The sequence below is a fragment of the Rhinolophus hipposideros genome (genome assembly GCF_964194185.1).
Source record: "Rhinolophus hipposideros genome assembly, chromosome: 23".
In the NCBI taxonomy this organism is placed as follows: domain Eukaryota; kingdom Metazoa; phylum Chordata; class Mammalia; order Chiroptera; family Rhinolophidae; genus Rhinolophus; species Rhinolophus hipposideros.
Genome location: NC_138069.1, coordinates 10,986,810 through 11,013,697, shown reverse-complemented (window position 1 = coordinate 11,013,697; position 26,888 = coordinate 10,986,810). Strand labels below are relative to the sequence as shown.

The 26,888-nt window shown below is 55.5% G+C and overlaps 1 protein-coding gene across 6 annotated transcripts in view; it reads right to left on the bottom strand.

Annotated features, from left to right (window-relative positions):
- Positions 1–5,710: 5,710 nt before the first annotated feature.
- The window catches only part of TCF7 (transcription factor 7), a gene marked incomplete at its 5' end in the record, with an annotated part of 31,240 nt that continues 10,062 nt past the window's right edge, over positions 5,711–26,888 (bottom strand). Inside the window, 9 exons of one of the 6 annotated variants that reach the window (XM_081035146.1) lie at positions 5,723–7,362; positions 8,700–8,772; positions 9,850–9,898; positions 10,478–10,585; positions 10,690–10,852; positions 11,314–11,433; positions 12,591–12,683; positions 14,032–14,119; positions 14,919–15,030. In XM_081035146.1, the coding sequence (XP_080891272.1) occupies positions 7,359–7,362; positions 8,700–8,772; positions 9,850–9,898; positions 10,478–10,585; positions 10,690–10,852; positions 11,314–11,433; positions 12,591–12,683; positions 14,032–14,119; positions 14,919–15,030 (810 nt within the window). In that variant the 3' untranslated portion in view covers positions 5,723–7,358. Of the gene's footprint in view, positions 7,363–8,699; positions 8,773–9,849; positions 9,899–10,477; positions 10,586–10,689; positions 10,853–11,313; positions 11,434–12,590; positions 12,684–14,031; positions 14,120–14,918; positions 15,031–26,888 lie in introns of all 6 variants that reach the window. The other 5 variants (XM_081035145.1, XM_081035147.1, XM_081035150.1 and 2 more) reach the window with 5 other exon arrangements.

Genomic DNA, 26,888 nt, shown 5'->3' with positions numbered 1-26,888 from the left:
TCTGACAGCTCATCCAAGAGTAAATAGGCTATTTATGGATACGGTGTACCCAAATAAATCATAGGCCTGGTGTTAGGAGGCCCTTCAAGCTGGCTGCCGTACCCTCTTCCCTCTTCCTGGCTGTATGTTCACTGTTTCTTTAATGTCTACCAAGAGTTTTCATGCTCTCACCCAGGAAAAGTGAGTAGCCAAACCTGTCTTCAAAGGTATCCACCCTCTCACTTCCCAACTATTCTAAACTCATACTGTGGCATGAAGTCATGCTGTGAGGCTGGAGTCCTGCCGCTGCCTCTCAGTGCCTACACGGACTGGACAAGTTGGAAATAGTAGCTGTCTATAGTGTGGGGCTGCTGGTGATCAAGACTCCTCTGTGACAGCCCTTTGGCTTCTCAGCTTTTCATTGATTATGTCACTTGTAATCGAAAAGTAAACAAAACCCCGTAACTTCCTCCCTTACACTGTCATGGACTAGCGATGTGCCCCCTCAAATAGATTCTAATCAGTCTTAAATTGTTGAAGCGAGTTACTTCTTTTGAAGTGGTTATACAGCATACCTTGTTTGCTTGCGCTTCGCTTTATTGCACTTCACAAATGTTGTGTGTTTTCAAAATGAAGGCAAGGTCCTTCTACCAACAGAGAGACTACAGCTTGCTTTATTGCATTACTTGATCTGTTGTGGTACTCTGGAACCAAATCTGCAGCATCTCCAAGGTATGCTTGTATTTCATTAGCTTGCCTTCATAAATCTACCTTTAACACACAAAGTAGGCATTGATTTACAATTTTTATATTTTTCCAAAGAGTCACAAAGGCATCCCTTTAAGTTACAGATGCCTGAGTGACATTAAAGCTGTGATCGGTTTATTCTACAATTGTTTGAACACGCCTCCTGCTGGAATTAAGCAAGCTCTATATTGTAACTTGGTGGATTGCCAGGACTATAGCCCCTTAACATGATGTCATGGTAACACTGAGCTTAGCTGGGAGCTAGCTGGAGGAGGGGGACAACAGTGAGTCACTATGGCTGTCATGTGACTCAGGGCAGGCATGGTCTCTTCATTTACTTAAAAATTGACCAATTCTGTAGTCTTTTCTGATTCAAGTAAATTAAGAAAAAATTATAGGTTGTCTAGACTCTTCATGGGGTAGTTTGAACAGGCATAAGGTGGCTTTCGCCAGGAAGGAGAGAGCTAAGAGCAGCAGACCGCTTGCCCTTTATGTATCCACTGCCATCAGAATCTGACGTCTTTTGAGGCTTAACTTTTGCTTACCACCACTGCCATTGGAAGATCTTTGTTATTTTTCTCCTTCTGAAGCTCATATACATTCCGATGGGAAGAAATGAAACAAATGTTTTCCCTACAAAGTTACATGAGCTTTAAAAAGATGATAGTCTTCAATCATGTGGATTTGTATTAAAACTGATTTTTAGGCAGGAAAGAAGAGAGTAAGGGAGAAGAAATGCAAGTACAGGGCAAACACATGAAATGGTTGAATACCTAAAGTGTAGCTCCTGGCTTCTCCTTGGTAGGAAATAGAAGACATGGTTAAGCAGGCAAAGCACAAATACTGCTGGGATGGGATGAGTAACTCTTAGTAAAAATGTTCCTGGACCAAACAAGATTAATGAGCACATGGGGACTACAGGGCTGGAACAGTCTAGGAGAAACTAATTTGGTTTCAAAAGTCAAATTGGATTTGGTTGGGGGGTGAAGGGATGCCAAGTGAGGCAGGGAAGCAGTGCTCAGCTTGGAATTGGCAGCAGAAGGTTAGGTGTTGGTAGGTCTGCCGACAAATACAGGCTGGAAAGAGACATTAGGCCAGACTGGTGATAGAATTTTGGTGATGCTCTAGGAAGAGTATTCATTAGACTAGACCCACGTCAAGCATTGCAATTTTTGAGTGTTTGAACTGAAACGTTTTTTCTTTTTTAAAGTACTGGACTGAAGTATTCTGAATATTGGAGAATACAATATTTTACAACTAGAGTCCTGATGTCTTTTTTTTCTTGTTTACGGTTGTTAAAAATCACTATCTCCGAAGGGTAGAGAGAATGAGAGAACTGGATGTAAATATCAAGAAAAAGAATGATATAAGTAATTTAGAACATGTCCGTTGGCCCAAGATTGAGCCATTTGGATAACTAAACAGGATTTGGGCACTCAGTCCTTCCTGTAGAGCGATCAGTGGTTATGAGCATTTTTGGTGACAGAAGGTGTTGAAGGTGTTTGGGTTTTTTTTCTTTTTTAAGGAGGGCGCAGCTCAGAGTGGCTCATGTGGGGATTGAACTGGCAACCCTGGTGCTACCAGCACCACGCTCTAACCACCTGAGCTAATGGGCCACCCCTTGAAGGTGTTCTTGTTTGACAGGTTTCCATTGTGGGACTTAGAGGATAGTTTAACTCGTGGATGACTGCTGTTTTGCAGTATTTTGCACTGATGGCTGCATCTGGTCTGTGCACCAATACTGACAGGCATTTTGTTGGAGAAATATAGTTGCTCACAGTAATGCCTGCTTCCACTTCTCTAGTTCTCATGATCTTCTGATACCACTCAACTTGACATTTTCACGAAGTATTCACTGAGCTTCTAACCTGCTATATGCCAACCTCTTTCACTCAGAGGATCATCAGCCTGTTCCATAAAGGTGCTCTCACTTGCAATACTTCCCACCTGTATGATGCAAAAAACCCAAAAATATTTGTTTTTTCTGTGCGGAGTATACCATTTCACAGCAGCAACCTGTGACTCTTACCTGCTTCAAATGGTTTGCAGATAGTTGTGTCCCAACAGGCTTACAGGATGGGTGGGAAATACAGAGAGCAACACTCTCAGAAATCAGGATCCAAGAGGAGTGTCCAGAGTGGCATTTTTTTTTCTTTCTGGGGAATGGAACCTGATTCCTACTCCTCCGTATTTCTTCCCCTACCCCTGACATTGATTGCACATGCCTGAAAGAACAGGACTTCAGATAAAGGAATGAGAGAACACCTGGATGAAAATGTAAGCCCGGGTCCATGGTCCAGAACCTCTGGTGAACTTGAAGTATCACCCTGAACTAGTTAACTGTCTCCCATATAATTCCTAGCTGCTGAAATATCGCTTACCTTGTATTGCTAGTGACCTCATTCATGAGGACTACTAGGGACAGGGACAGGATAGTTCCAGCCCGGGACAGAATGGGCCCTTTTTAGTTCTCTCTTTGCCCAATCCCGTCCTTAACCTCATAATCTTTCCTGACCTGAGTTGGGCTTTTATTCTAGGGAACTGACTATGGCAATATCCCCATCTGTGTTCTGTCCTAAAGTCCCTGTTTGAGTACATGCAGTTAGGGCTCCTCTCAGACCACCTTGCCCATTGTGGACAATAGACCAGTGAAGATCTGTTAGCTGCTCCGGACCAGTGGGGAGCCTAGGAGCCTGAGGTAGAGTCCTGCAGTTATTGGAGATCCGAGATAAATTGGAATCGTTGGAATTGGGGGAGTTGACACAACCTAGGAACTAGGGTCTGCTTGCACGGCCGGTACTGTTCAAGGACCCAGGGTGAACAAAGTTCTCAGGAGACCTGAGAAACAGTCAATGCTAAAGCAGCCTTGTCAATCCAAGAAGCCAATTCAGTTGTTTTATATTATGAATCAGTTTTTGGTCTCATCTACTTTGATGCACAGGCCTGGCAAGTCCTTTTTACCCATGTCCCTTCTGTGCTGTTTTTCTAGAAAGGCATGCAGGAACCCAGTCCTTTGGAACAATGCAAAGGACCATTCTCTTTGCCTCCACTTGTGGCCTTCCGGTCCAGGCTTATTGTACATTGAAAGGCTGTGCTTCTGGGCTCTTCAGAAGATGGTTATAGCTCAGAAGACAGCCTAGCCATGGGGCTTCCTGTGAAAGGGGGCAACACGTTGGCAGACTTGGGAAGGCCTGCTAACTTGCTGGGCTGAGCCGTCACAAGTCCTCTGAGCACAGGATGGCAGCGGGAGCAGCTGCAGCAGGGGGTCAAGATCTGTATTTCAAGCGAATCTTGCAGTTGTCTGGGAATTTGTAAGGGAGGTTGGGACTGAGGTGGTATTTGAAGCTGAATTGGGGGCTGCCCTCTCAAGTCACCTGCGACCTCACAGGAATGTGCTGCTGTGATCTGGGAGAGTTTCAATTTCCTCTTTGAAGTCAGTGATTTTTTTAAAGGCTGGTTTGATTTTAACAATGATGCCAAAGCCCCCCTTCTCTACTCACATACACAAAGGCTGCATTGTTCCTGTACCCAGTGTACTCTAAATAAGACACCAAATCAGATGCAGCAGGCTAGTCTTGCATAAGCCTTGGTTAGAATGTAGTTTTTTGAAACAACTAGGCCAGAGCGGAATTCTTTAAATGGGACAGATGTCAAGAGAATGGCTTGTCTCCTCTAGCACTCTTCCAGAAAAAAGCAAGTCTGAGATTACAACTTCCAGTGCCCTACTTTAAATAGACACTGCTCTGGAAGATGACTTTATAAATATTTGAAAACAAAATCCAAAAAATATCTGTGAAAATTACAATGCATGATGGTGGCCCAGTGGCTGCTTGTTGTATACAATTCTTGCCCAGCATTTGTATCTAATGGTTGACTGACCTATTGAGGTGACTTTATGACACCTTTTACATTCATGATGGGTCTCAAGAAATTAACAGTATATTTTAACAAGCTGCTGTGTGAAAAGTGGGTTGTAGATCTATCAAACTTCACAGGCTTTGTATAAAAATATGAAGATACTTCAAGCATTAATACCTTTAGATACCTCCCAATAGATACCTTTGGGAGGGAAGGGTACTTTAAAACACCTTTTGGGTTTTATACCAGGTTGTAAGACTTGTTTGCTCATTTTCATCATAATAGTATACTTACGGAGTGTTTTCTTTTTTCTCAGCTCGCAGAGAAAATGGAGCCTAGTGGCCATGTGCACTTGTCTGGTTGGATTGTCTTTTTTTTTTTTTAAAGAGGAGGGGGAACAGGACTTTATTGGGGAACGGTGTGTACTTCCAGGCCTTTTTTTTCCAAGTCAAGTTGTCCTTTCAATCTTAGTTGTGGAGGGCGCAGCTCAGCTCCAGGTCCAGTTGCCGTTGCTAGTTCCAGGGTGCGCAGCCCACCACCTCTTTGCAGGAGTCGAACTGGCAACCTTGTGGTTGAGAGGACGTGCTACAACCAACTGAGCCATCCGGGAGCTCAGCGGCAGCTCAGCTGAAGGTGCTGTGTTCATTTTTAGTTGCAGGAGGCTCTGCCCACCATCCCTTGAGGGACTCAAGGAGTTGAACTGGCAACCTTGTGGTTGAGAGCACACTGGCCCATGTGGGAATTGAACCTGCAGCCTTCGGAGTTAGGAGCACGGAGCTCCAACCACCTGAGCCACCAGGGCAGGCCCTGGATTGTCTTAGGGTCTGTGGGTGGCAGTTTCCAACCCCATTGTCATGAGCAGTGTGGGGGAGGGTAGACTGGGCCTGTGCCTGCACCAGTTGTGAGGTCAGGATTGGCCGGTGAGGGTAAGGGCAAGGCTTGGGATGGGAGTTTATCCCCTGCAGGAGCCTGGCTCAGCGGTTGGGGCAGGGATAGTAGTAACCGACTTGCAGGTTGAAAGTCTTGAGAACATGTATCATAATAGAGAATAAACCCCAAGTTTTGTGGTTGCAGAGGGTAGTGTCGTGCTGTTGTTGAACAGGTTGCTGCCCAGGGTCAAGCTTTGAAAATGAAACCCAGTAAAAAGTATGTTTATTCTCATATTAAAGTTTTTCTATGATGACGCATTAACAATACAAAAATATTTGAACACTACAGTGGTCTTTTTCTCAAGACTTCCTGCAACACTACCTTAGAATATATCTTTGGATTCTGAGAAGCCAGTGGGTAAAGAACTAAACAGGCTTTTGTCAATGGGTGTGGGTGTAGGGACAGCCCTTCTTCCTTGGATTCACGCTATGTACAGTGAGGAGGAAAAAAACAAGTTAAATTAAAAAAGATTTTAAGGCTCAGGGTTGAAGCTTGGCTCAGAAATGGGTTGAAGTAGGCTGTGGTGAAAACCCACGGGCTACCACTAGAGGTTTTCTGGGCTCCTTGCTTTGGTTGTAATGGTCTTCCTTCCTGCAGCCCCATAGGGAAACTAACGCTGGCCTGGTTTCATGCGGGAAATCAGACACTGGCTCTGTGAGGTTTGGTTTGCCCTCTTGCAGCTGCCCAAGAGCTGGCTGCACTGAGGTGGGTAAGCTGGAAATGGAGCTGTGGAAAGGGTTCTCAGAACGGGGGAGAGGCACACTGGATGTGGGGCCACGCCTTCTTTGAACTGTTGATTACAGCCACGGGGGACAGGCCTGGGGCTTTGGTATCCGGGCTTCTTAGGTGGAGTCTACGATGAACGAGAGCCACATACCCCCACCACCCCCACCTGCCTGCTAAGGTAGTGTCAGGTTGTTCTGTTGCCTAGGGTGATAGGCCTAAACTTAATCTATTCCATCCCCTCCTCTTACAAGGTCCTGAGAACGTGGCAGGAGTCCCTTGGTCAGCTGCCAATGCAGCTGGTTTTCGGCAGAACAGCTTCTCTAGGCCCCTAAGAGTAGCAGCATTGTCCTGAGCTTCGTGGCTGTGGCCATGCTCCCGTCTGATAACCCAGCTCATTCTTGGTCCCTGAAGTATCTGCTATGGGGAGGGTGTGGTAGCGGTGAGGGTGGGGAGGCAGGGGAGGGAAAACAGCTGGGCTCGGTCCAGCCCATCTGTGCCCTACAGCAGAACAGCAGAGGCAGGCGCACCTGCCTAGCAAGAGACATGCTCAGAACAGATGCAGGCTGCCATGGGCACAGGGACAGACGCCCTGAATCAGGTAACACAGACCCGATGCACCACTTGGAGCGGTTTGAATCGATGGCTCCAGGTTCAGGCAGACGTTGTGCAGCCTCTACAATCTCCAGGGCCTGGACCCTGAGAGGGAGTCAACAGGCCCCCTGGCCGGTTTCCAGGTGCTTTGGGGCTCTGTCGCTTCTTCTCAGTGGGCGGGCTCCTGGAGGCCAGGTGTCCTGTGCACGCTAGGCTCCCTGGCTCCAAGACTGCTGTTGCTGTATCTGTGTATTCTGCAGGGCATTGCGGGGGGCCTGTGGGGGCCCAGGGGGCTGCGAGGCTGAGAGCGGCCGAGAGACCTGGTGACGTAGGCCCTGGCTCTGCAGGGCTAGCAAGTAGTGCTGTGGGGAAGTGGGGCAGCAGGAGGTATGAGGGCAAGTCCTGGGGGGCTGGGGACCCAGGGCAGCCTAGAGCACTGTCATCGGAAGGAACGGGGCTGGGGCAGCGGCCTTCTCCGGGTAAGTACCGAATGCATTTCTTTTTCCTCCTAGGAATAGTGAAGAGAGTTATCTGTAAATAGAGGGTGAATTCATAGTCATACACCACAACCAAAAAATGCTGTCCTTGCACTGGCCTAGCTAATGTCTTGTCCCCTCCCCAGGACTTAGTGATGTGCTTGTGCCTTCAGGCCTGAATCGGCACTGCAGCTCGGCTTGGCCTGGCCCGGATGTGGGACAGGTGCAGCTCCCAGCACAGCCACACGGTGGCATAGGGCCCTTTTGGAGCTAGACCTGGGGTTGCCTCCTGTTTTCCAGGGAAGCCATCTCCCAATGTGGGCCTTTGAATCTTTGTTCCACCTGTGATTGTGGGGCTCAGATCTGCATTAATGCAAGGGTCTGCAAGGCTTGTGGCTTACTGAACTGAGCAATCCCAATGCGCAAAGGTAGGTTAGGGGCAGAAAAGGGGAAGAAATGGACGGTGCTGCTTCTTGTCCATTCTTACCATCTAGAGTTTTCTAGACAGTTTGAATAGCATGGCATGGGTGGAATTAGAGCCTCCTCTGAGAACAGTGTTGCCTCCCATCATGTATGCACACGTTTGCTCCCCCGTCCCCCCAAATTCCTCTTTGCCTTTGGACGGGGAGCATGAAGGGTACTCTGAGGGGCTGGACAAGTAAGTATTCCTTGGAGTCAGTGGACTAACTGCCTGGAGCAGCCTCAGCCTTGGCCCTACCAAGCCTTGGCCTGAACCTAAAACAGGCAGCTTTTAGCCATTTGGTAGATAAGCCTTCTTTTCGCATACACCAGCATTTTCCCGCTGTATGGTGAAACATACAGGTTTAAAGCTCCCAGTGCCTGAGGGCCCTTTGCCAGGCCAGCCCTGCTCCTCTCCCTTCCTCTCCAGCCGTCTGGTCTCATGGTCATGAGTCCTGTGGTCACTTGACGTTGAGGTTATTCAGGGTATCTCTATACTCGTCACCTTGTTTTACTTATAGATTTAAGGGCTCAAGCAGGGCTCCCAACTTGAAATGATGGAGCTGGGCCATGATGACGTTGAGACCTGGGAGCAGAGGCTTGGGCCACCTGAATGGTGTGTGAGATTTGTCTGCTGAGGACCAGCTAGGCCTGGTTAATACCAGAGGAGCCTAGGCACAGAACTATATATATTCCTGAGTCTGCCTCTCCCCTCTAGAACATTCTCTCCCCACCTCCTTCCACCTAGACTCGAGATCTTCCCCACAAGCTGTGTTCAGTATTCATTCCCCTTAGGAGACATTGACCCCCAATCTGCAGGTGTGCTGGGGGTGGGGGTGGGGGGCAAAGGAGGGCTGCAGGCCCAGCAGAACATGTGCAGAGTCAGGGAAGCAGCTTAAAGCAAAGGGAGGATAGTGGTGGGGACAAACCCACCTGCACGGACCACACCAATCCGTCTGCTGGTTGAGACCAAAGCGAGCACGGCATTTCTTAGGCGAGCCAGGTTCTGCTCATGGCCATGCCAGAGGGGCAGAGCAGGGCAGAGGGCGAGCAGGCAGGCAGCAGGGCAGAGCAGGGCCCAGAAAGAAGAGGTAACATCAGTGTTAGCCAGTCACAGATACTCCACAGCCCCCACAGGCAGAGAGCCTCTCCATGGCACAGCCAGCCCCAGGGGGAGCCCTAGGGCCCAGAGCCAAGGTATCAGGAAAGGTGGACACCCAGCTGGGCAGTAGAGGCAGTGGGAAGAATGGCGGAGATGGGAGGGAGGGGACCGTCAGGGTGGCTCCTCTCTGGCTTGTGGGGCCCCTTGCCGCCCAGGCAGAAGGGCCCAGGGAGGCCTGTGGGATCCAGCCTCTTCTGCCTTAGGGCTGCCTACCAACTCCCTGCCATTTTATCCAGGTGTTCTGTTTTTTTTTGCATTTTTGCCAACTCCCAATCTGTCTTACCCATATCCCCTCATGCTGTAGCTTAAGCCTGTCGCACACACTTCCAGATGGAAAGTAAGGTCCATTCCTCAACCTCAGAAAAAGGGCTGAAGACTCTGCCCTGCCCCAGTCCTAGCCTCCAGCTTCCATGTGTGGGGGCAGCACAACTGAGAGTCCTTCAGGAATGTGGATCAGAGTGGAGGCAGAAATTCACCCACAGGAAGACTTGCAGTAGGGTGTGGGCTCCCTGGGTCTTCTACAGAGGACTTGGCACCGCCATGAAAGGCGGGTGTGGGGCTGAGAGGCTGTGTGACTGATGGGCCTCGGCGCAGACAGCCTGCCGGCCACCGCGGAACTAAGCCGGTGCAGTGGCTGGCTTAGCCCTGGGTCAGTCAGGCCCTCACTGCGTGGCTCTGAGCGGCTGGCTCTGAGCCGAGCTAGCTAAGGTGGGGCGGGCGCGGAGGCCCGTACACCACTGCTGTGATTGAGCCTTCCCAGGGACTCAGGGTAGCTGTTCCTCCTGTGGGTATTTGAGGAGATGCACGCCTGAAGTTTTATGGCTGAGTAGCTGCCCCGCCGCCCTTTGAGCCAGAGAGGTGCTGCCCGAGAAATGGCCTGGAGAGCAGCCTCCACTACTGCGCACTAAGGGCAAGTCTCACCTGTGTTGGATTCTTGGTGCTTTTCTCTAGACCGCCTCTTCTTCTTCCCCTGCAGGGAACAAGGGGTGCTCAGGTCTGGGAGCAGATGCTGTAACCCCCGTGAGCTAGGAGCTGGGACACCCTAAGCCTGCTGCCTAGCCTGGCTGCTGCCGGGCTTTCCAGGCTCATGGTCCCTTCTTACCTGGGGGCCCCGGTGTATTCTTTTATTTTTTGTTTAAATTTTATTTCAATTACAATTGACACACAACATTGGCGCTGGTGTTTCTTGATTATAATTTTTGCTAGGTAACCATCACAGTTAGGGGCTCCCCCTCCCTTTCCTATGCTGGTCTCTGTTTTGAACGGAAGAGGTAAATTCCAGGCTCCTTCCTCCCCTTCTGCCCGTGTGGCCCAATCAAATACTGGGCAACAGCCCTGCGTGGGAGTGTATCCTGGGTGGAAAACGGGACCTGGGCCGGCTGCCTTCAGGGGCAGCTCTGCTTGCCGGCCCTCTGCTGAGCACTGCATCACTGCCCCTCAGCTGTGCCCTCGGGAGAGGAGTCCTGCCGGCCTGCCCTGCTGACACTGGACTGGGGCATGGCCTCTTGAAGGTGCCCACCCGCCCGTCCCTGCGGTGCTGCCCACTCACATAGTTGTCCCGCGCCGACCAGCCTGGGTAGAGCTGCATGTGCAGCTGCCTCTCCTTGCGGGCCAGCTCGTAATACTTGGCCTGCTCTTCCCGTGACAGTGCGTGCCACTGCAGAGGGAAGGAGGGGCAGACGGGGCCATCGGTGTCGGCAGGCTGCAGTGGGGTGAGGGAGCCCAGGCCACCCCTGCCAGCCCGCCGGCCCGCGGCCTCACCCTGCGGCCCAGGATCTGGTTGATGGCGGCGCTCTCCTTGAGTGTGCACTCCGCGATGACCTTGGCTCTCATCTCCTTCATGTACAGCATGAAGGCGTTGAGCGGCTTCTTGATGGTTGGCTTCTTGGCCTCCTTCTCTGCCTTGGATTCTGCCTGTGTCTTCCTGAGGGGCACATGTCCAGACCAGTTGGGAGCGGCCACAGTGCCTAGCTAATGCTACCACCCTCCTCTAGTGTGTGGAAGTGCATGGATGCTTTGGTTTTGTACACGGAATCTTTCTTAGCAGCCCCAAAATGGATGAGAAGAGTTAAGGAACTGTTCCTTACAGGGATATTGCAGCTGAGTAAGAAAAGCCTGTGTACGAACTTCTCAGCCCCTCCTGTCCTGGCTTAAACTAAATCCTTGTTCCCTACTCCACCCTCTTCCTCCTGCTTCTGAGGATCAAAAAACAGTGGTCAGTGGCAAGAGCCACAAGACAGTTTGACCAGAGGCCTCTGGCAATTCTTGGAGCTTCCAGGCAGCAGCCTTGGGCCGGTGGAAGGGATGTGTATCCTGGCTGACAAACAGACGGAAGCCTGAAGTCTGCTCACCTGTCCCCCTGCCACCCACGGCCTTTTTACTCACAGGCTGCGATCATAGGGCTGTAGCTCCTGCTTCCCTGAGGGAGGCACGATGGCCGGGTGGGGGATGGCCGCAGGGTGACCAGGTACGCCAGAACCTAGCATCAGGGATGGGTGGCTGAACCTAGGGGCAGGAGTTAACATGAGGCAGGTGTGTCCAGGCCAGACCGGGGGACACACGCAGGCCCTGCGCAGCACACAAGGACAGGTCAGCAGGTCCCCACCCCCCACTGGCCTGCGTACAAGTACAGAGACGCATACAAATACCTGCTCCCAACACATGGCACAAACACATTGCAAAAACCCACGTGTCATTCCGGTGGTTACTAAGTCCTAAATAGCTTTCGAATCTGTCCCCTTGTCACCTGCCCTCAGCAGCTCAGCCTCATGAGCTTGTGACTGCCCCTTGGGCTTCCTCACTCTTCTGCTTGCCTCCTCCAGGACTGTCCACACGGCAGCCAGTGACCTTTTAGAAACCCCTGAGTGGTGCTGGGTGAAACTCCCCCCCAGCCCCCAGCCCTGCACGACCATCCCTGCTGCCGTTTCTAGCCCCACCTTTCCCCCTTTCCCATCACTTCCCACCCACAGCCATCCCCAACTACTGCTGTCCCCTCTGCTTTCCCCGACCCATCAGGTCTGGCTGGGGCCTCCTGGCGGCTTCATCACCCACATGGCCCATTCAGCTGCCGGTGCTGTGTGGGTACCGCGTGCCCTGAGCAGGCAATGGCTGCTGAATCCCTCCTTCCAGACTGAGCACGGGAGCGAGCTAAGCGAAGGGACACGCATACACACACCTCCCACTTCACTTTCTGGCTGTTCTTTGGATACCACTCTGCCCCAGGCTGCTTACACAGGTGTGGCGCCAGCCCCTAAGGGCCAGACGTTGGAGACCCCTGTAAGAGACGCTGCCTCAGCTTGCACGGAGCTCGGGGTGCCCAGTAGAGGCCTGACTGGCCCTGCCCTCCGCAGGGACGCAGAACAGGTGAGTGCATACACACCTGCACACAGACTGACACGTGGACACAGACAGGAGCTCAAGCACATGTGTGCGTGCACTGCCCCTGGTTGCTCTGTGCTGCACAGTGTGGCCTGGGCTTGGGCCTCTTGCACTCCCACTGGCTTCGTTGTCAGGCACAGGGCAGCACGGGGCTGCAGAATGACAGACGGACGGATGGACAAACGACTAGCACAGGGCAAGCACTGGCCTGGGCATGGCCCTGTGTGGGCACTAAAGCCTGGGCAACAGGAAGCAGGAGCCTGGCTGCAGGGCAGGGGACTCACCTGGGGTAGGGGGCGCCAGGGGCTGCAGTGGGGGCAGGGAAGTGCTGTCTATATCCGCAGGAAGGGGACAGGGGGTAGAGAGGAGGGCTGGGCCTGTGATTGGGAGAGACAGCTGTTAGCAGTCTGGCTACTAGCCAGATGTGGGGAAGGACTTCCCCAGAATGCTTAGGCCTGAAGCACAGAGAAGAGACAAATCGGCCTCTGCTTGGACCACCGCTGTGTGTGTTCTAAGCATCTGCCGCCAGAGGGCAACCTGTGCTACATTACTTCCCTCTACAGGCTTGTACTGGTGCTCAAGGGGTAGAAATGGCGGCATTCTCTGGGGACCCAGCTTAGCAGGCCTCAGGGCCCCTCCAGCCTGCCTCCTGAAATGTCCTCGAAGTACAGGCTTGACACCTGCCCTAGGGCCTTTGCACCCACTGCTGACACTGTCGGGATTGTTCTTCTGCAGCTCCAGTCATCCTTCAGGGCTTGCTTGGCTAGACCCTTTCTCCTGAGAGCCCTTGAGATCCCAAGCTGCATGTGGTACCCCTCGGGGCTCCCACAGCCCCAGTCAGAGCACTGGTAACGGTGCCCTGTAATCGGCTCTCCTCTTGCCTGGGTTGTGCACGAGGCAGACTGAGCTCCGCGTCAGCAATGCTTCTCTGCTCCGACCCCCACCTGGCACACGTCAGTCCCGGGGTACTTGTGGGGGCGGTTCTGATTTGTATTCAGAGTGGAGGTTTGTCCAAAGAGAATCCAGAAACGGTGGGACGCGCTGAACATACAGGGCAAGTGGGCCTGAAGTTGGGCCTCTGGCCTGTCCTGCCTTCCTGGAGAACCAAGCTTTTCTGCTGTTGAGTGACTGCCCCAGGCCAGAGAGGATAGAGACCTTCCCAGGTCACACTGCAGTTGAGCAAAAGGCCAAGGAGCGTGCCCTGATGAGCCCCAACTCCAGCTGAAGACAGGCCTACTGACTCGAGGTCCAAGCAGGCACCACAGGGGCAGGAGGGACGCTGCCCCTCAAGCAGCTCAGCCAAGGAAGGGACCAGCCAGCAGTAGGCACTGGGGCTAGTGGGACGTATCCCTCTACCCGTCAGGTGGCTGAGAAGCAACAGCCTCTCCTGGCCGTTCATGCTGTCACCTCCCTGCTCAAGCCTACCTGTTCTACCTTACGTACTCAGATGGCCCTGAGCAGCCCCAGGTTCTCCCATTCAAGTCTCTTAGACACTGAGAAAGAGTTCAGGTGCGGCAGGGCCGGGACCAGGAGCCCAAAGAATGTGTCAGGCTTCCTGGGGAGTGGCTAGAGGCTGGCAGCAGGGTGCTTGGCATAGGACAGAGGAGAGACTTGGGGGACGCCACGGGCAGGCTGACTGGCCTTATTGTGCCAGGAGGAACACGAAGGGCAGGTATATGGGCTCAACCAGTGCAAGGTGCCCCTTCCCACTGGGCCCACACTCACCAGCTCACAGTGTGGGGGAGCTGTCCCATGCTGCCTGAGGTCAGAGAGTAGAAGCCGGAGAGGTCCGGAGTCTGCAGAGTCCTGTGCACTGCAGGAGGGGCCGGGTAAGTGAACTAGCCTGACCCAGAGGCCACAACCGCTGGCGACTGCACCCAGAGCCTCCCCGCGCTGCGCTAGAGGACCAGACATGCTGCTTTGTGCAGGACTATCCTGCTGTGTAACAGTGCCCCCTTTACAGGCTAGGGAACCAGGGCAGAGGGCTTGGGGGCCTCCTGAGGACACTGGCTGGCCAGCGGCGGAGTGGGAGTCATTCCGGAATGGGACAAGGCCTCACCGCGTCCTTGGCTAGTCTGCAACTGGGGCCTCTCTGCTGGGGGCTTTGGCCTGGCTTTCTGGGCAGGAGGCAGGCCCCCAAGTCGGGGGGAACCTGGCCTGTGGAGACGGTTCTGCCCCCTCCCCCCACTTTTGAGTCAGCAGGTTTCCCACAGTCGACATTGGCTGATTTCAGAATGACTGCCTGAGGCTGAGGTGAATCAGCCATCACAACCACCACTTTCCATTTTCTCACTGGGGGGAGGGAAAGGCTCTAAGTTTTATAGCTCCCAGCTCTACACAGATGCCTGCTCCCGACTGGCCCCGGGAGGTCACTCAGAATGAGCTTCCTACCTCCAGAGGAAGCCTTCAGACTGGCCTGGCACCAACTTCCCCAGCCCTCTGGTCCGCTCAGGCCCCACACTCCCTCTCTCGGGCATGTTGGGGGGCCTGATTCTGTACAGTTCCAGGTTCTCAATTTGTAAAACAGGGCCCCGCCCCGTGGCACCAGAAGCCAGCGACTTGGCACCTGGGCGCTCGGTCTCCTTGGGCGCTTCCCCATCCCAGGTAGGTACCTTGCTTCTGGTTGATGTCAGCGGGTGCAGACGTGGGGTGTGGACTGCTGAAATGTTCATAGAGAGGAGAAAGTTGGGGGACGCCATGGGCAGGCTGACTGGCCTTATTGTGCTGAAAAACAAGAAGGGTGGGTGCATGTGGGGAGACCTGCGGAAGGCAGGGCTGGGGCTATGCACACAGGCAGAGCTCGACGAACTGTGTGGGCAGCCCACTGTCAAAGGAAAATGGGGGCAGTCACAACCACAGACTCACGGGAGGGGCACACTCAAGGCAGCCTGTGTCCAGCGGTCCCGTGCCCTCCCGCCCCCTCCCCCAAGCAGCCCCACCTCACAGCCAGCCTCTCAGGTTTTCTGTGTGCTCAGGTGCAGGGGGCACATCTCCCCAGCCAGTCAAGTCTTCCTGCCTCCCAGTGTCAGATCCCCGATTTCTCCGATTTCGGAGACCCTGTGGCTTGCTCACTACCTCTAGCCCCAGGCATCTGAGGACACGTCCTTACCCCAGAACAGCCTGGAGAGCTTTCCTATTCCAGCCCCCAGGCTGGAGGTCTTGTCCCCCCACTCAGGCTTAATAGGATTTGTTGACACGAGGAAGAGCCCCCTCAGGGAAGGTGGGGCCAGGCTCCCCCCAGGGCCAACCCACCCAGCCCCCGCACTTCCTGTTTCCTTAGCACCGCAGGACTCTTACTTTTCACACCAGTCACATGGATCTGTCATGAGATGACTCAGGCTGAGAAGGGGGCTCCCCACGACCCAGCTACGGGGAGCTGCTGCTCAGAGCCAAAGCCCAGCTCTGCCTGTCCTCAGCGCACACCTGGAGACGTCAGCTACCAATGAGGCTCAGCTGCTACTCAGAAAAGTCTATCTTCTGTGGGGATGCTGCTGGCTGGGAGCAAGCCCAGTGACTTCCGAACCACGGCACAGAAGAAACGGGGCATCTTTGGGGCAAGACAGTAATGGCTGGCTGTTGCCTGGGCGCCTTCCCATCCTTTGCAGTGGGTGAAGTTGCCCACTGGGTGACTTCATCCATACTCTTGAACATCTATCTCTGGGCTTCAGTTTCCTCTCCTGGGTAACGGCTGGGGTTCATGACCCCTTATCACCAGGTGTAGGGAAGGTTAGGGGCAGCTCATGGTGGCAGACCTGGCACAGGTCCCTTGGCACTGGCTGTCGGGGTCCGAGTGAGGCTAGGGGGAAGGCTGGGTAGGAGGCTCCCAGCAACAGCCCTGGCTGCCATCTTTCCCGCACTCCTGCCTCCAGGGGAGCTGAGGCTAGGCTACAAACTGTGCCCTTCCCCTCAGGGCCTGGGGAGCGTGCTGACACTGCGTCCTCTGCGCATCCGTCTGCCCAGCAGGAGCGGCCTTACAGTAATACCAGGGCCAGTCAGCCTTCCCTGGGCCTCGGGTAGACGGCCTGAGGTCCCAATAGCGGTGGCTGCTCTGCAGCTGGTCTCCCCCAGCGGGGAGCACGGCCCCTTCCTGAGCCTGAGGCCTCCCTGCTGACTACAGCCACCGCCTGGCCTCCTGGCGCAGGGCAGGGCTCTCCACCGCGAGCAGGAGCAGCGCGGGCCGACACGTGCAGCCCCCAGCTCGCAGGACTTCCAATGCGTGAGCATCCATTTCCCGGTCAGTCACAGGATGGCTGTGAGGATAAAGCGGGCAAGTGCCAAAGAGCTCAGTTACTCCGAGGTCAGGGGACGAAAAGGGAGCACGTAAGCAGCCCCTCACGCACAGGGGCGGGGGAAGCGCCGCCGTGCTCCACGCCCTCCGGTGCTGGCCGCACCCAAGTATGCCATGGGTGCTGCCGGGAGGCGGCCGGCTCTCCTGGCAGCATCACCGGGGGAGGAGGAGGGCAGGACCACGGAGTCCCCAGGCCTTGGGTGCTGTGGCTTCCCTGTTGCCTGAGCAAGCTGGGGAAGCTCGTGCCACTCGCAGGCTTTGCCTTTATCCCCAGCGCTGACGCCAGAGGCAAAGGTGACAGGTTGAGTGCGTGGGAGCCTCAGACTTGCAGGTGGCTGGCAGGCGGAGCGGGCTCGTGCATCCTTCATGTACCGAGGGCCTGCCACATGCCAGGCACAGCGCCCCGCACTGTAGGCCCAGGCTCATTCCCACCAGGGTCCCAACAGGCTGCCATTTGTCTCCCCTGTAAAGGCCCCCCGAGCTCCCACCTCATGTCTCACCCCCTTGACTACAAACCTCAGCAGAGCTGCCCGCACTCACTGCCTGCAGTGGTCGGCTCTCGTCCTCCCACCAACCCAGCCAGTCTCTGCCCTTTCATTTCGCCGGCTGACTTGTCAAGGAGCCCAGGGATTAGTACATTGCGGAACAACGGGGACAATTCTGTCTTCATTTTACCTGACATCTCGGCAGCGTTGGACACAATGGATTTCTCCCTTCTCCTTGAAAAAGTTTCTTCCTTTAGCTTCCAGAATGCTACCCTCTCCTGATTTTCCTCCAACCTCACAGGCTACTTCTCTCAGCCTCTTCTCTCCTCATCCTCTCGCTGACTTGACCTGAAATTGGCTCTCGGCTCTCTATCTACCCTTACTCCCATCCAAGCTCACATCTTTAAGTGTCTTCATCGGAAGACTCCACATTTGTATTCCAGCCCCCACTTCTCCAGAACTCCTCTCCAAATGCCCACGTAGAAACTCGCCTGAAAGGTCTAAAATGCTACCCGAACTCAACAAAGCAGAACCTTCGACTTCCTGCCTCAAACGCTCCTCTCCATCTTCCTCAGTTAATGGCAACTCCATCCTTCCAGTTGCTCAAAGGTTTTGGACTCATCCTCGACTTTTCTTTTTCTCTCACACCCATTCAATTTATCAGCAAATCTTACTAGCTCCACTTTCAAAATCTATCTAGAATCCACCCCCTTCCTCCTCCCTCCCGGTCCCCCCACCAGGCCAAGGCAGGCCTGCCCCCATCAGGCTTCCACCCGCCAGCCTCATCAATCAGATCTCGGCCTGGAGGCACCAGCAGCCTTACCTGCGCCTCCAAAGCTCTCCATGCTCAGGCCCCCACTCCACTTCGAACCCCGTTACCTGCCCTCTGCTCCTTGCTCGCTATGCCCAGCACTTCCCATGGGTGCTTCAGCCTCCAGCCTCCTTCTCCAGTCACTCCAGGAATCATTTTTAAGTGTGCCATGATGTGAAGTGGGTTGGGAAGCCCAGCTCTAGGCTTGCTGACCTTTGCATTGACCTTGTCACTACAGGCTCCTGGGCCAGTCTGCCCCTTGTAAACTGAGGATGAGAATATCAGCCATGCCTACCTCACTGATCACAGAGGCAAAACTCCTGCTGTAATCCTAGAATTTTGGGGAGCAGGAGCCGAGGGGCTATGAAGGTGGGAAGCTTTCTGGAAACCTCGGGGGCCTTTTCACCCTGATCGGTTCCCAGCACAGTGGCAGCCCTGCCCAGGCTTCATGGCAGCCAGAGACGGACTCCCTCAGAAACCTGCGACCCCCCCACCATTCCCCACCTGAGGGCACAAACACCTGGAGCCCCGGCCCAATAGGTGGAATGAACACCCTCCACAGGTCCCTCCAGACCAGGGGACTTTCGAGTCTAATCTGCTTCAGAGAAGGCCCTGCCATCTAGCCCTGGCTCACTGGACCTCAGGGCTGTAAGCCTGGCTGCAGCTCTGTCCCTGGGAAGTCTTAGGAACAGAGCCTGGGGTCCACCGTGCCAGCTCTAGGAAGGCAGTCTGGAGTCCCACTCTGCCCACAGCGAGGTTTCTCAGCAAACCACCCTCCCTGAGGAGGGCTAGCTTTGGCCAGGAAGCCCTGAGAGAGGGCTAGAGCTGACCCTCCTGGCCGTAATAGTTAGCCCCAGGTTGCAGCACAGCTCAAGCTAGGCCTAGGAAACCGCAGCATCCAGCTCAGACTAGACTCTGGCCTAGTATGTATGGGAATGACAGAGGCAGTGGGGACACTGCCTGGTGGACAAAGGGCTCATCCTGTCCACCAGCCTTGCCTGGGAACTGGGGAAAAGCCTCATTAAACAGGAGTCTGCAGCCAAACCACAGGAGAGGTGCCAGGTGGGCAGGGGTTGGGCAGAGAGCCTGCCGGCAGCTGGAGGCCCCGAGGTGGCTAGGCCTCCAGGCCAGGGCGCCGAGGGCCTGACCAGTCAGTCCTTCTCACGTTCATGCAGGCTGCCCTTCGGCTTCCTTCCCCGCTGCCTCCGTGCCTGGGGATGGCAGCCAGGGGAACGGTCTATTCGGCCAGTGGAATGTCCCCCTCTACGGCCTAAGCACAAGGCTGTCCAGGGCCAGGTTGCCCAGACAACAAAGAGGAGTTGCCTAAGGCTTGGTCATGTGTGGGAGCCCAGTGACAGAGCTCCCTTCCGCTCCTTCCCACTGGTGACTGTGCCCGGCCTCCAAGGAAAGGACCCTGAGCATCTCGATGGCTCCACGTCATCTTCCTTCCCTCTGAGCGCCAAGTGCTGAGCAGAGCTGGACACTCAGTGCCCACAGCATGGTGGAGGGAATGTATAAATGCAAGAACGACGCAACAGCTGTCCATACTCCTTGATCAGACACCCCAGGGCCCCGTCCTCGTCCCCCCGGACTCCAGGATGGGTCCCGGACTCCGAGACCCTGGGGCCATGTGGGCTACAGTCTCAGCAGAGGCGGCCCTTCCTGCTACCATGCTGCCCTTACTGCTCTTCCCCAAGCCGACCCAAAAGCTACTGTCCCAGAGGTGGGCCTCCTCCTCCTGGGGTATGTTCGTTAGCCCATGCCCGGAACCCCCTCACTCTGGTGCCCCAGCATGCCCTCTTGCTGAGCAGGCTGGAGCCAGGAAGGGGCCCAAGGGCAGGACTGGGCCAGCGGAGGTGGAGACGAGGGACTCCTGAGGTAGGTGTCCTCTGCTCTGAACTTGAGCCTGGGCCTGGCTGGGCTGCCCCCGCCTCCCCCCCACACACTTCCTGCAGGCTCAGGTGAAAAATAAACACAGTCTGCATTTTCCCTGCAGACCGCAGCGGCGGTCTGCTTGCAGGCTGTGTGCACCGAGAGCCCTTGCCGCCACCAACAGAGAAACTCCCTCGCCTCCGACGGTTGACTCTGAAAACCCCCAAGCGCTTGAGCCCCACGACACTTTCCCAGCGAAGAAAGTTGCTGCTTCCTCTGGCCTGAAGCCTGACGTTGGGGGAGCATGTCAGGTCTGAGCAGGCTCTCCCGAGAAGGCCTCCCCGAGAAGGTGGGAGGGGGCTGTGCCAGGAGAAACCCACCCATCCGCTCCCACCGGCCACACCCGCACCAGGATTCTCCCTGATCGCTGGTGGCAGACACGTTCCATCGGGACGCACTGAGCTCTTACTATGCGTCAGGCTGAGAGCAGCACCTGCTAACGACAGCCGCGTGCTTGCCGCGTGCTAAGCGTGGTTCTGAGCACCTTACAGAGTTTACCTCACATACCCCGAAACTGAGCCTAGGTACAATTACTACCCCCATTCGACAGATGAGGAAAGTGAGGCACAGAGCGGTTATGTAGCTTGCCTACTGTCACACAGCTAGTAAGTGGCAGAGCTGGGATTCCACCCACTCTACTGCAAAGGTCCTGTGGTCCTCATGAACTGAAAAAGGGGGTGCAGGGGAGGGAGTCCCAGTCCTCAACCCAGTCTCTTCCCTTCTTCAGCCTGGCTGGTCAGTAACCAGAACCAGTGCTTCTCTGACCCTAAAAATGCTCCAGCAGGTTCTGGGACCCCTGGGATGGGGCTTCTGGCCATATCCCCTGCCTGCCAGGGCTGCTGGCACCAGGAGCCTGCCTGATGGCAACCACTGGACGCGGCCCCCAGGGCCTTAGGCCACATCTCCCCTGCTCACCATCGCACAGCTACACCCCTGCCATGCCCAGCCTCAGGCCTGCTCTTCTCCTGCCCAGGTGCCCAGCTCTTGTTTCTTAGCACCTCTACCCAGCCCTTTCTCCCTCTCCTCACAACTTTCCATACTTCCTCCTGCTCTCTGCAGACTGGCTTCTCATTCTGACCTCAGTCTAACAGTTACTTCCTTAGGATGGACTGTGACCTCAGTGGGGTTCCACAAGCCCAGCAGGCAGAGATGCCCCCTTGGCGCAGAGGTCAGTCTGGGGGTCCTGGAAAGCAGACTCGGCTTGTCCAGATTCTGTCCTCAGCACGTTCACTACGGCTCGTGGAAGAAAGGCCCCTAGAACTCCTGCATGCCTCCCCCACTCATCTGCCACGGAGCTGACTTCAGTGTCTCAGCTACTGGCTCCTGGGGGTTTCCGATGCCTGCTCTGGAGCTGGGGCGAGGCTCTTGGAGACAAGCCCACAGAAGGTGTGGCAGACCCACACCTCAAGCCGCACGTTCCTTCTGGGGACTAGACAGGAAGGTATTGACAGTTACTGTTCTGCCACGTGCGGAGGTGACAAACTGAATCCTGTAAGTGCCACGTGTGACAACCAATTCAAGGCAGGCATTACCCTTTCCATTGTACCATGATGGAAGTGAGGTTGAGAAAGTTGCCTATAGTCACACAGCCCTCCAACAAGTCAGTGCTGGGGGCCCCTTTATGGGTTCTCGGGGTCTTCAGCGATGCCAGGGAACCAATCTCATCCTTCTCCTCCTCTCACTCTGTGCTTCAGCCACTGAGGGCTGCTGGCCCTGAGGGCCACGTTCCCTCTGCCTGGAGAGCTCTCCCCCGCTCGACTTAGCCAATTCCCATCCATCTTCCAGGCATCATCCTAAATGAGACTTCCTTCTGGAAGCCTTTCCTGCCCTCCCTGTTCAAGCAGGGGTCCCCTGCTAAGGCCCACCAGCTCTAACACTGACCTGGCTTTGCTGTGCTGTTCACCTGTCTTCATGCCCTCCCTGAGGTGTCTGCGATTGTACCCTGAACTGTTTGTTACATAAATTAAAGCCAGGCTCTCAAAGTTCAGTGTGTAGTACAGGTGCCAGGGCCCTCCCAGTGTGAGCCAGCGTTTAGGGAAAATGTGGCAGCACTGGACAGCACCCAGGCTGGGGCAGGGGCTGGGCAGGGTCACAGCAGCACATAGGCGGGGCCGCTGCTTGGAGTCAGGGACATCCTGCCTGGCACCTGACACCCTAGATCTCCTCCTACCCCATCTTCTCCTGCCTGCAAAGTTTGGGAGTCAGCATAACCAGGCAGGGGTAGCCGGTTAGCTCCGTTGGTTAGAGCGCGGTGCTCGTAACACCAGGGTGGCTGGTTCGATCCCCGCATGGGCCGCTGAGAGCTGCGCCCTCTACAACTAGATTGAAGACACCTACTTGACTTGTAGCTGATGGGTCCTGGAAAAACACACTTAAAATAAAAATTAAAAAAAAAAAAAAGAAACCAGGCACAGTCAAAGCCAGGGCCACCACTAGTTCATATGCCCTTGTGCTAATGAGAAAAAATACCCCTTCTTCTAGACAGACACCCAGGCCCATGCCAGCACACATGGATGAGGGAGGAGCATAATGCAGGCTGGGCGTCATCTCCTTGGCCCAGGGGCCCTCTACTGCCACTTAGTGGCCCTGCTCAAAAGGTCCCCACATTGCCAAGCTCCATCCAGAGCCCAGCCCTGGCCATCCACTCTGCCCTCGGTGAATTCCTCCAGGCTCCTCCCTGAAACAGGACCGATCAGGCAGCCCCACAGCTCCCTCGGACCTCTGCGTCTGGAGCTGACGTCTACCGTCCATCACCATTAAGCACCACTTGCTTAAGTGCTAAGGAATCTGTCCCATTGCTGAGTGTGAAGCTTCCCCAAGGCCTGAGACCATGAGGAGGAACTTCCCAGAGGCAGGCAGGCCCCCAGACCTTTCAAAAGGGACTCACCTGTCTGTCAGGCAGGCCTCGATTTATGGGCTCCTGCAGATCTACCCCAGCAAGGCGCATGCCCTTTTACCCCCAACCCCCACTCTGGGCCCTGCTGCCCAGGACATGGTGCTCTTCTGAGGACGGCCAGCCAGGTCCCCGCCCACAGCGAGCTGGACACCTTGTGCCCGACGCCCACCACAGAGCACAGAGCTGTGGCCGGATGGCCAGGCGAGCTGGAGGGCTGGGGGATGGCTGGACCACACCCTCACAGACCAGGAGGCTTTGGTCCCGCCAGCCAGCAGGGCTGTTGCCATGGTTGCACAGAGCCCTGCCAGGTGCGTGTGGCCAGTCCATCAGATAACAGGGCCCTGCCACAGCAGAGGTGAGGACCGGAGTCCCTGCATGCAGCCTTGGCAAACCACAGGCCTGCTGTGGACCCACCCAGCCCCGAGGCACCCTCGGAGCTGGCTGAGCCTCCCTGAGCTGAGTGGCCTGGCCCACGGCCTCCCGTGGTTTCTATGCATTCGTTTGTGTTTTCCTTCCTCCTCTTTGAGGTGAACGCCCCTCAGGACAGGATGTTTTTAGAGGAAAATATAAGCTTCCGGGAGCTGTTGCAGCCGAGCTGCGAGCTGATGCCACAACACACTGTCTGGGGACTCTGCAGCAGCCTGGGGGAGCCCCCCGCTGAGACAGTCACTCACCCAGCGCGCCAGCAGCGCCCGGCCAGCCAGGAGCCCGCCGTGGGCCGAGGCCGTCCAGGACACGTCAGAGCAGTAGGGCGAGCCAGGCTCTGGGGAAAGCAGCACTGGAGGGGCTTAGGGGTGTTATTCCCCTGGGAGCAGAGCCATGTGGCTTCGCAGAAAAGGCAAGAAGGAAATGGCAGAGGTGCAGACTCGGAGACGGCAGCCCCCGCCAATCCCCGCCTGCTGCATGCCTAGCACGAGGCAGAGTCCCTACCCCACAGGAATCCACCAGCCCTCCCCACCACTCTTTGCCGTGTGTGTGCAGACGTTGCAGGTGAAGACACGGAAGCTCGGAGAGGTTAAAGGACTTGTTCAAGGTCTCCCAGCAAGTCGTGCCAGATCCGGGTTTGCACCCAGCCCTTCGGGTTCCTGGGCAGAGATGCTGACCACTCGGCCACAGACCTCCCCGGCCAGCTGGCAGGGCGCCAACATGGACACAGGTGAGGCCCACAAGCCACGTGGTCTCCCGATTCCGCTCTTCCCTGGCTCTCCAGGCTACTGGGGAGTTGGGATCACCAATTTTGCCAACAACGCCCTGCCAAGAATGTGGCTCTGACCTCCACCTACCCTCCGTGAAGGCTGCCTTCACCCTGTCCTTCATCTCCCCCTGTAGGAGGGGATCTGGGTTCTCAGTCCTAAATGACTACAGGAAACCTGAGAGGTCATCTTCCTGCAGGGTCGGGCCCATGCTCTCCCCTTCCACGTGTGAGAAGCAGGGACGAGACAGCCACTGGCAGTGGGGGTGACTCTCCCCAGGGCTTGTCTACAAGGGTAAGAGTGCCACCTAGGAATGAGAGCTGGGACCGCCCTGCCGGGGCCCAGAGGGGTGGAGGCTGATGGTCAGCAATGGTGCGAGGGTGGGAGGGAGCGACCTGGAGATCTCATCCCCCGTCTGGGCACTGCATTCCTGCCGGCTTCAGAGGAGCAAAGACAAGACGGAGTCCCTGAGTCACCTGGTCTGTCCAGCTGCCTGTACTAGCCCCAGGAGGACACTTCTGGCTTGGGGTCATGGGACGCTCATATGGATCTAACCCGTGCAGCTACTGCCAGTTAAGGCCCTTGGGGCTCAGCCTGGATTCAGTCCAATGGTGTAGCTGAAGGGAATGAAGGCAAGGAGTGGAAAGGAGCTGCTGGAGGCGTCAGGCCCCAGCGAGCTCCCAGCCAAGCCCCTCAGCCCAGTGTAAGCAGGGAGGGCAGGGCTGCTCCAACTGCCACAGGGGCCCCTGCTAGAGTAGAGCCTCCTAACGAGGCTGAATTAAGGGGTCCCCAAACCACACCAAACAGCTCTTACAGATATACACCTGGGTGTAACAGTATAAAAATACAAGGGAGAGGGCAAAATGCCAAGTTCCTAGGGGTGAGGTGTGGGGAGGGATGGGGTGGGGAAGCCAAAGGGACCCAGCTGTAGCTCTAAAACCCCTTTTACCAAAAATGAGTGGACACGTGTTGCCTAAGCAGCAAGGGAGCCTGGTGGTAAAGGCAGGGAACAGAGGTAAAGGCCTGCGTTTAAGTCCCTCTGCCCGCACTTAGAAGGTGCCAGTTTCTCCGTGCCTCAGGGGCCCCATCTGCACAATGTCCACATGTCATGGCACTGATGTCAGGATTAAGTGCGTTCATAATGACAAAGGCAAGCATGTCCCTAGACCAAGGCTTTTCGGGAAAGCCAGCCTTTCTGTCAAGCTGGGGCCGCCGGCCCCCGGTTTCCTCTGGACTGCTGCCCGATTGCTGTTGGGCCTGACTGCTGAGCTCCTGACTGGCCCTCGATGACCAGAGGCAGGGGGCAGGAGGCAGAGGAGGGCAGTGATACAAAGAGAAACTGCTCTCGAAATGCCCAGGGGGCTGGCAGGCAGCTCTGATTCCCAAACAGCTTTCCCGTTGGTGGGAGCGTGGCAGGGGGCACACTCGGGGGAGCCCTGGGCTTCCCCAGTCCCGCCGTTCTCAGTGACTCAGGGCCTAGAAAACCCTCTAACCCTACCCCAGACCACACCGAGGAGGGCACCTTCCCCAGAGAGGTCCAACAGTGAGCTCTGGGCTAAGCAAGGACCGGGCACTGTCCTTGTCATGTAGCAAACCTGATTCAATCTTCAATGTCATTTATAAACACTTTTCCAGGTAACGTTTATTCTGGAAGCCCTGGTTCCTGCCTCTAACCAAGAAACACAAACTTTCTGGCGCGGGGATGGCTCTCACCAGGGCCAGGTGTCCAGTGAGGAAAGGGTCCAGTCCTGAGCCAGGCCCAGAGCTCTGAGGCCACACCCAGCGGGGGCAGTGAGGGCGGTGTCTTTTCTTGGAGCCAGAGGATTCCAGCTGGATGCAGCTCATAAATCCAACAGGAGTGGGGTAGCTCAGCTTCTCCGCCTGCAGTGCCGTCTCCACACATTCAAGAGCAAAGGGCCAGAGCAATGAGGAGCATGGGCTTTGAGATCACACAGACCTGGGTCCAAGACCTGACTCTGCCAGGTACTCGCACATTCTAGATTAACTGCTCCAAGCCTCAGTTTCCCCGTCTGCAAAATGAGAGCACTACAAGTATCTACTTCCTTGGCTTCTTGTAAGGATCTTGATATTGGAATTAAAAGCCCCTGGCACAGGCGGCCTGACACTCGAAGTTCTAGACACATGCACTACTGCTGTGGCTGCGCCTTTCAACAGCTGTTTACTGAGCACCCACCATGGGCCGTGCCCTGCGCTGGGCACTGCGATTCCAGCACTGAAGAGGACACATGTGGGGACACGTGTGGCCCAGGCCCTGCACATCCTTGCCAGCCCTTTTGATCTGAAACAGCATCCTTGAAACCACACCTCAACATGGCCATCAACCCTGCGGCCTAAGCCATCCCTGTGGACTGTGGTCACCCCCCAGCCCCACCCATGGGGTTGCCCACCACAGCTGGGTGGCTCCTGGGCTGCACACTGATTCAACGCCTGCCAGCAAGCTCTGGGGTGGCTGCCGCAGCCTGGCACACACTCAGTGGCCACGCCGCCTGGACCCCCGGCTGTCCCCACCAGAGACCTCAGTGCTGCTGCGAAGCTCTCCCCGGGCTGCCTCTCTCAGTGTCCCCGAGGGCCCACCCACCCTCTGCCTGCCTGGCCACCGGGCCAGCCACAGAGCCATCTGATTTGAATGAAACTTCAAACTTAATGACTTTCATGCTGGTTATTTAAAACGCAATGTAATTTTCTTAAACACCCTATTATTTCCTTTGATAGCTACAAAGCTTCCCCCAATCCCATAAGCATGTTTATTTTTAGGGAAAAGAGTGGTTTGCAGTTGGTCATGGAGACCATAGGGAGAAGGAACCCACAGAAAGCAGGGCAAAGAGTCGAGCCTAGCAGCCTGGCCGCCCACAGCCGCCCTCCCTTCCTGCTGGGCGGGCGCCCCACCGCCACCACCGGGTCCTGGGCAAGCCCCTGCCCTTCTCACACCAGCACATCAGCCAGTGGCCCTGCTGTC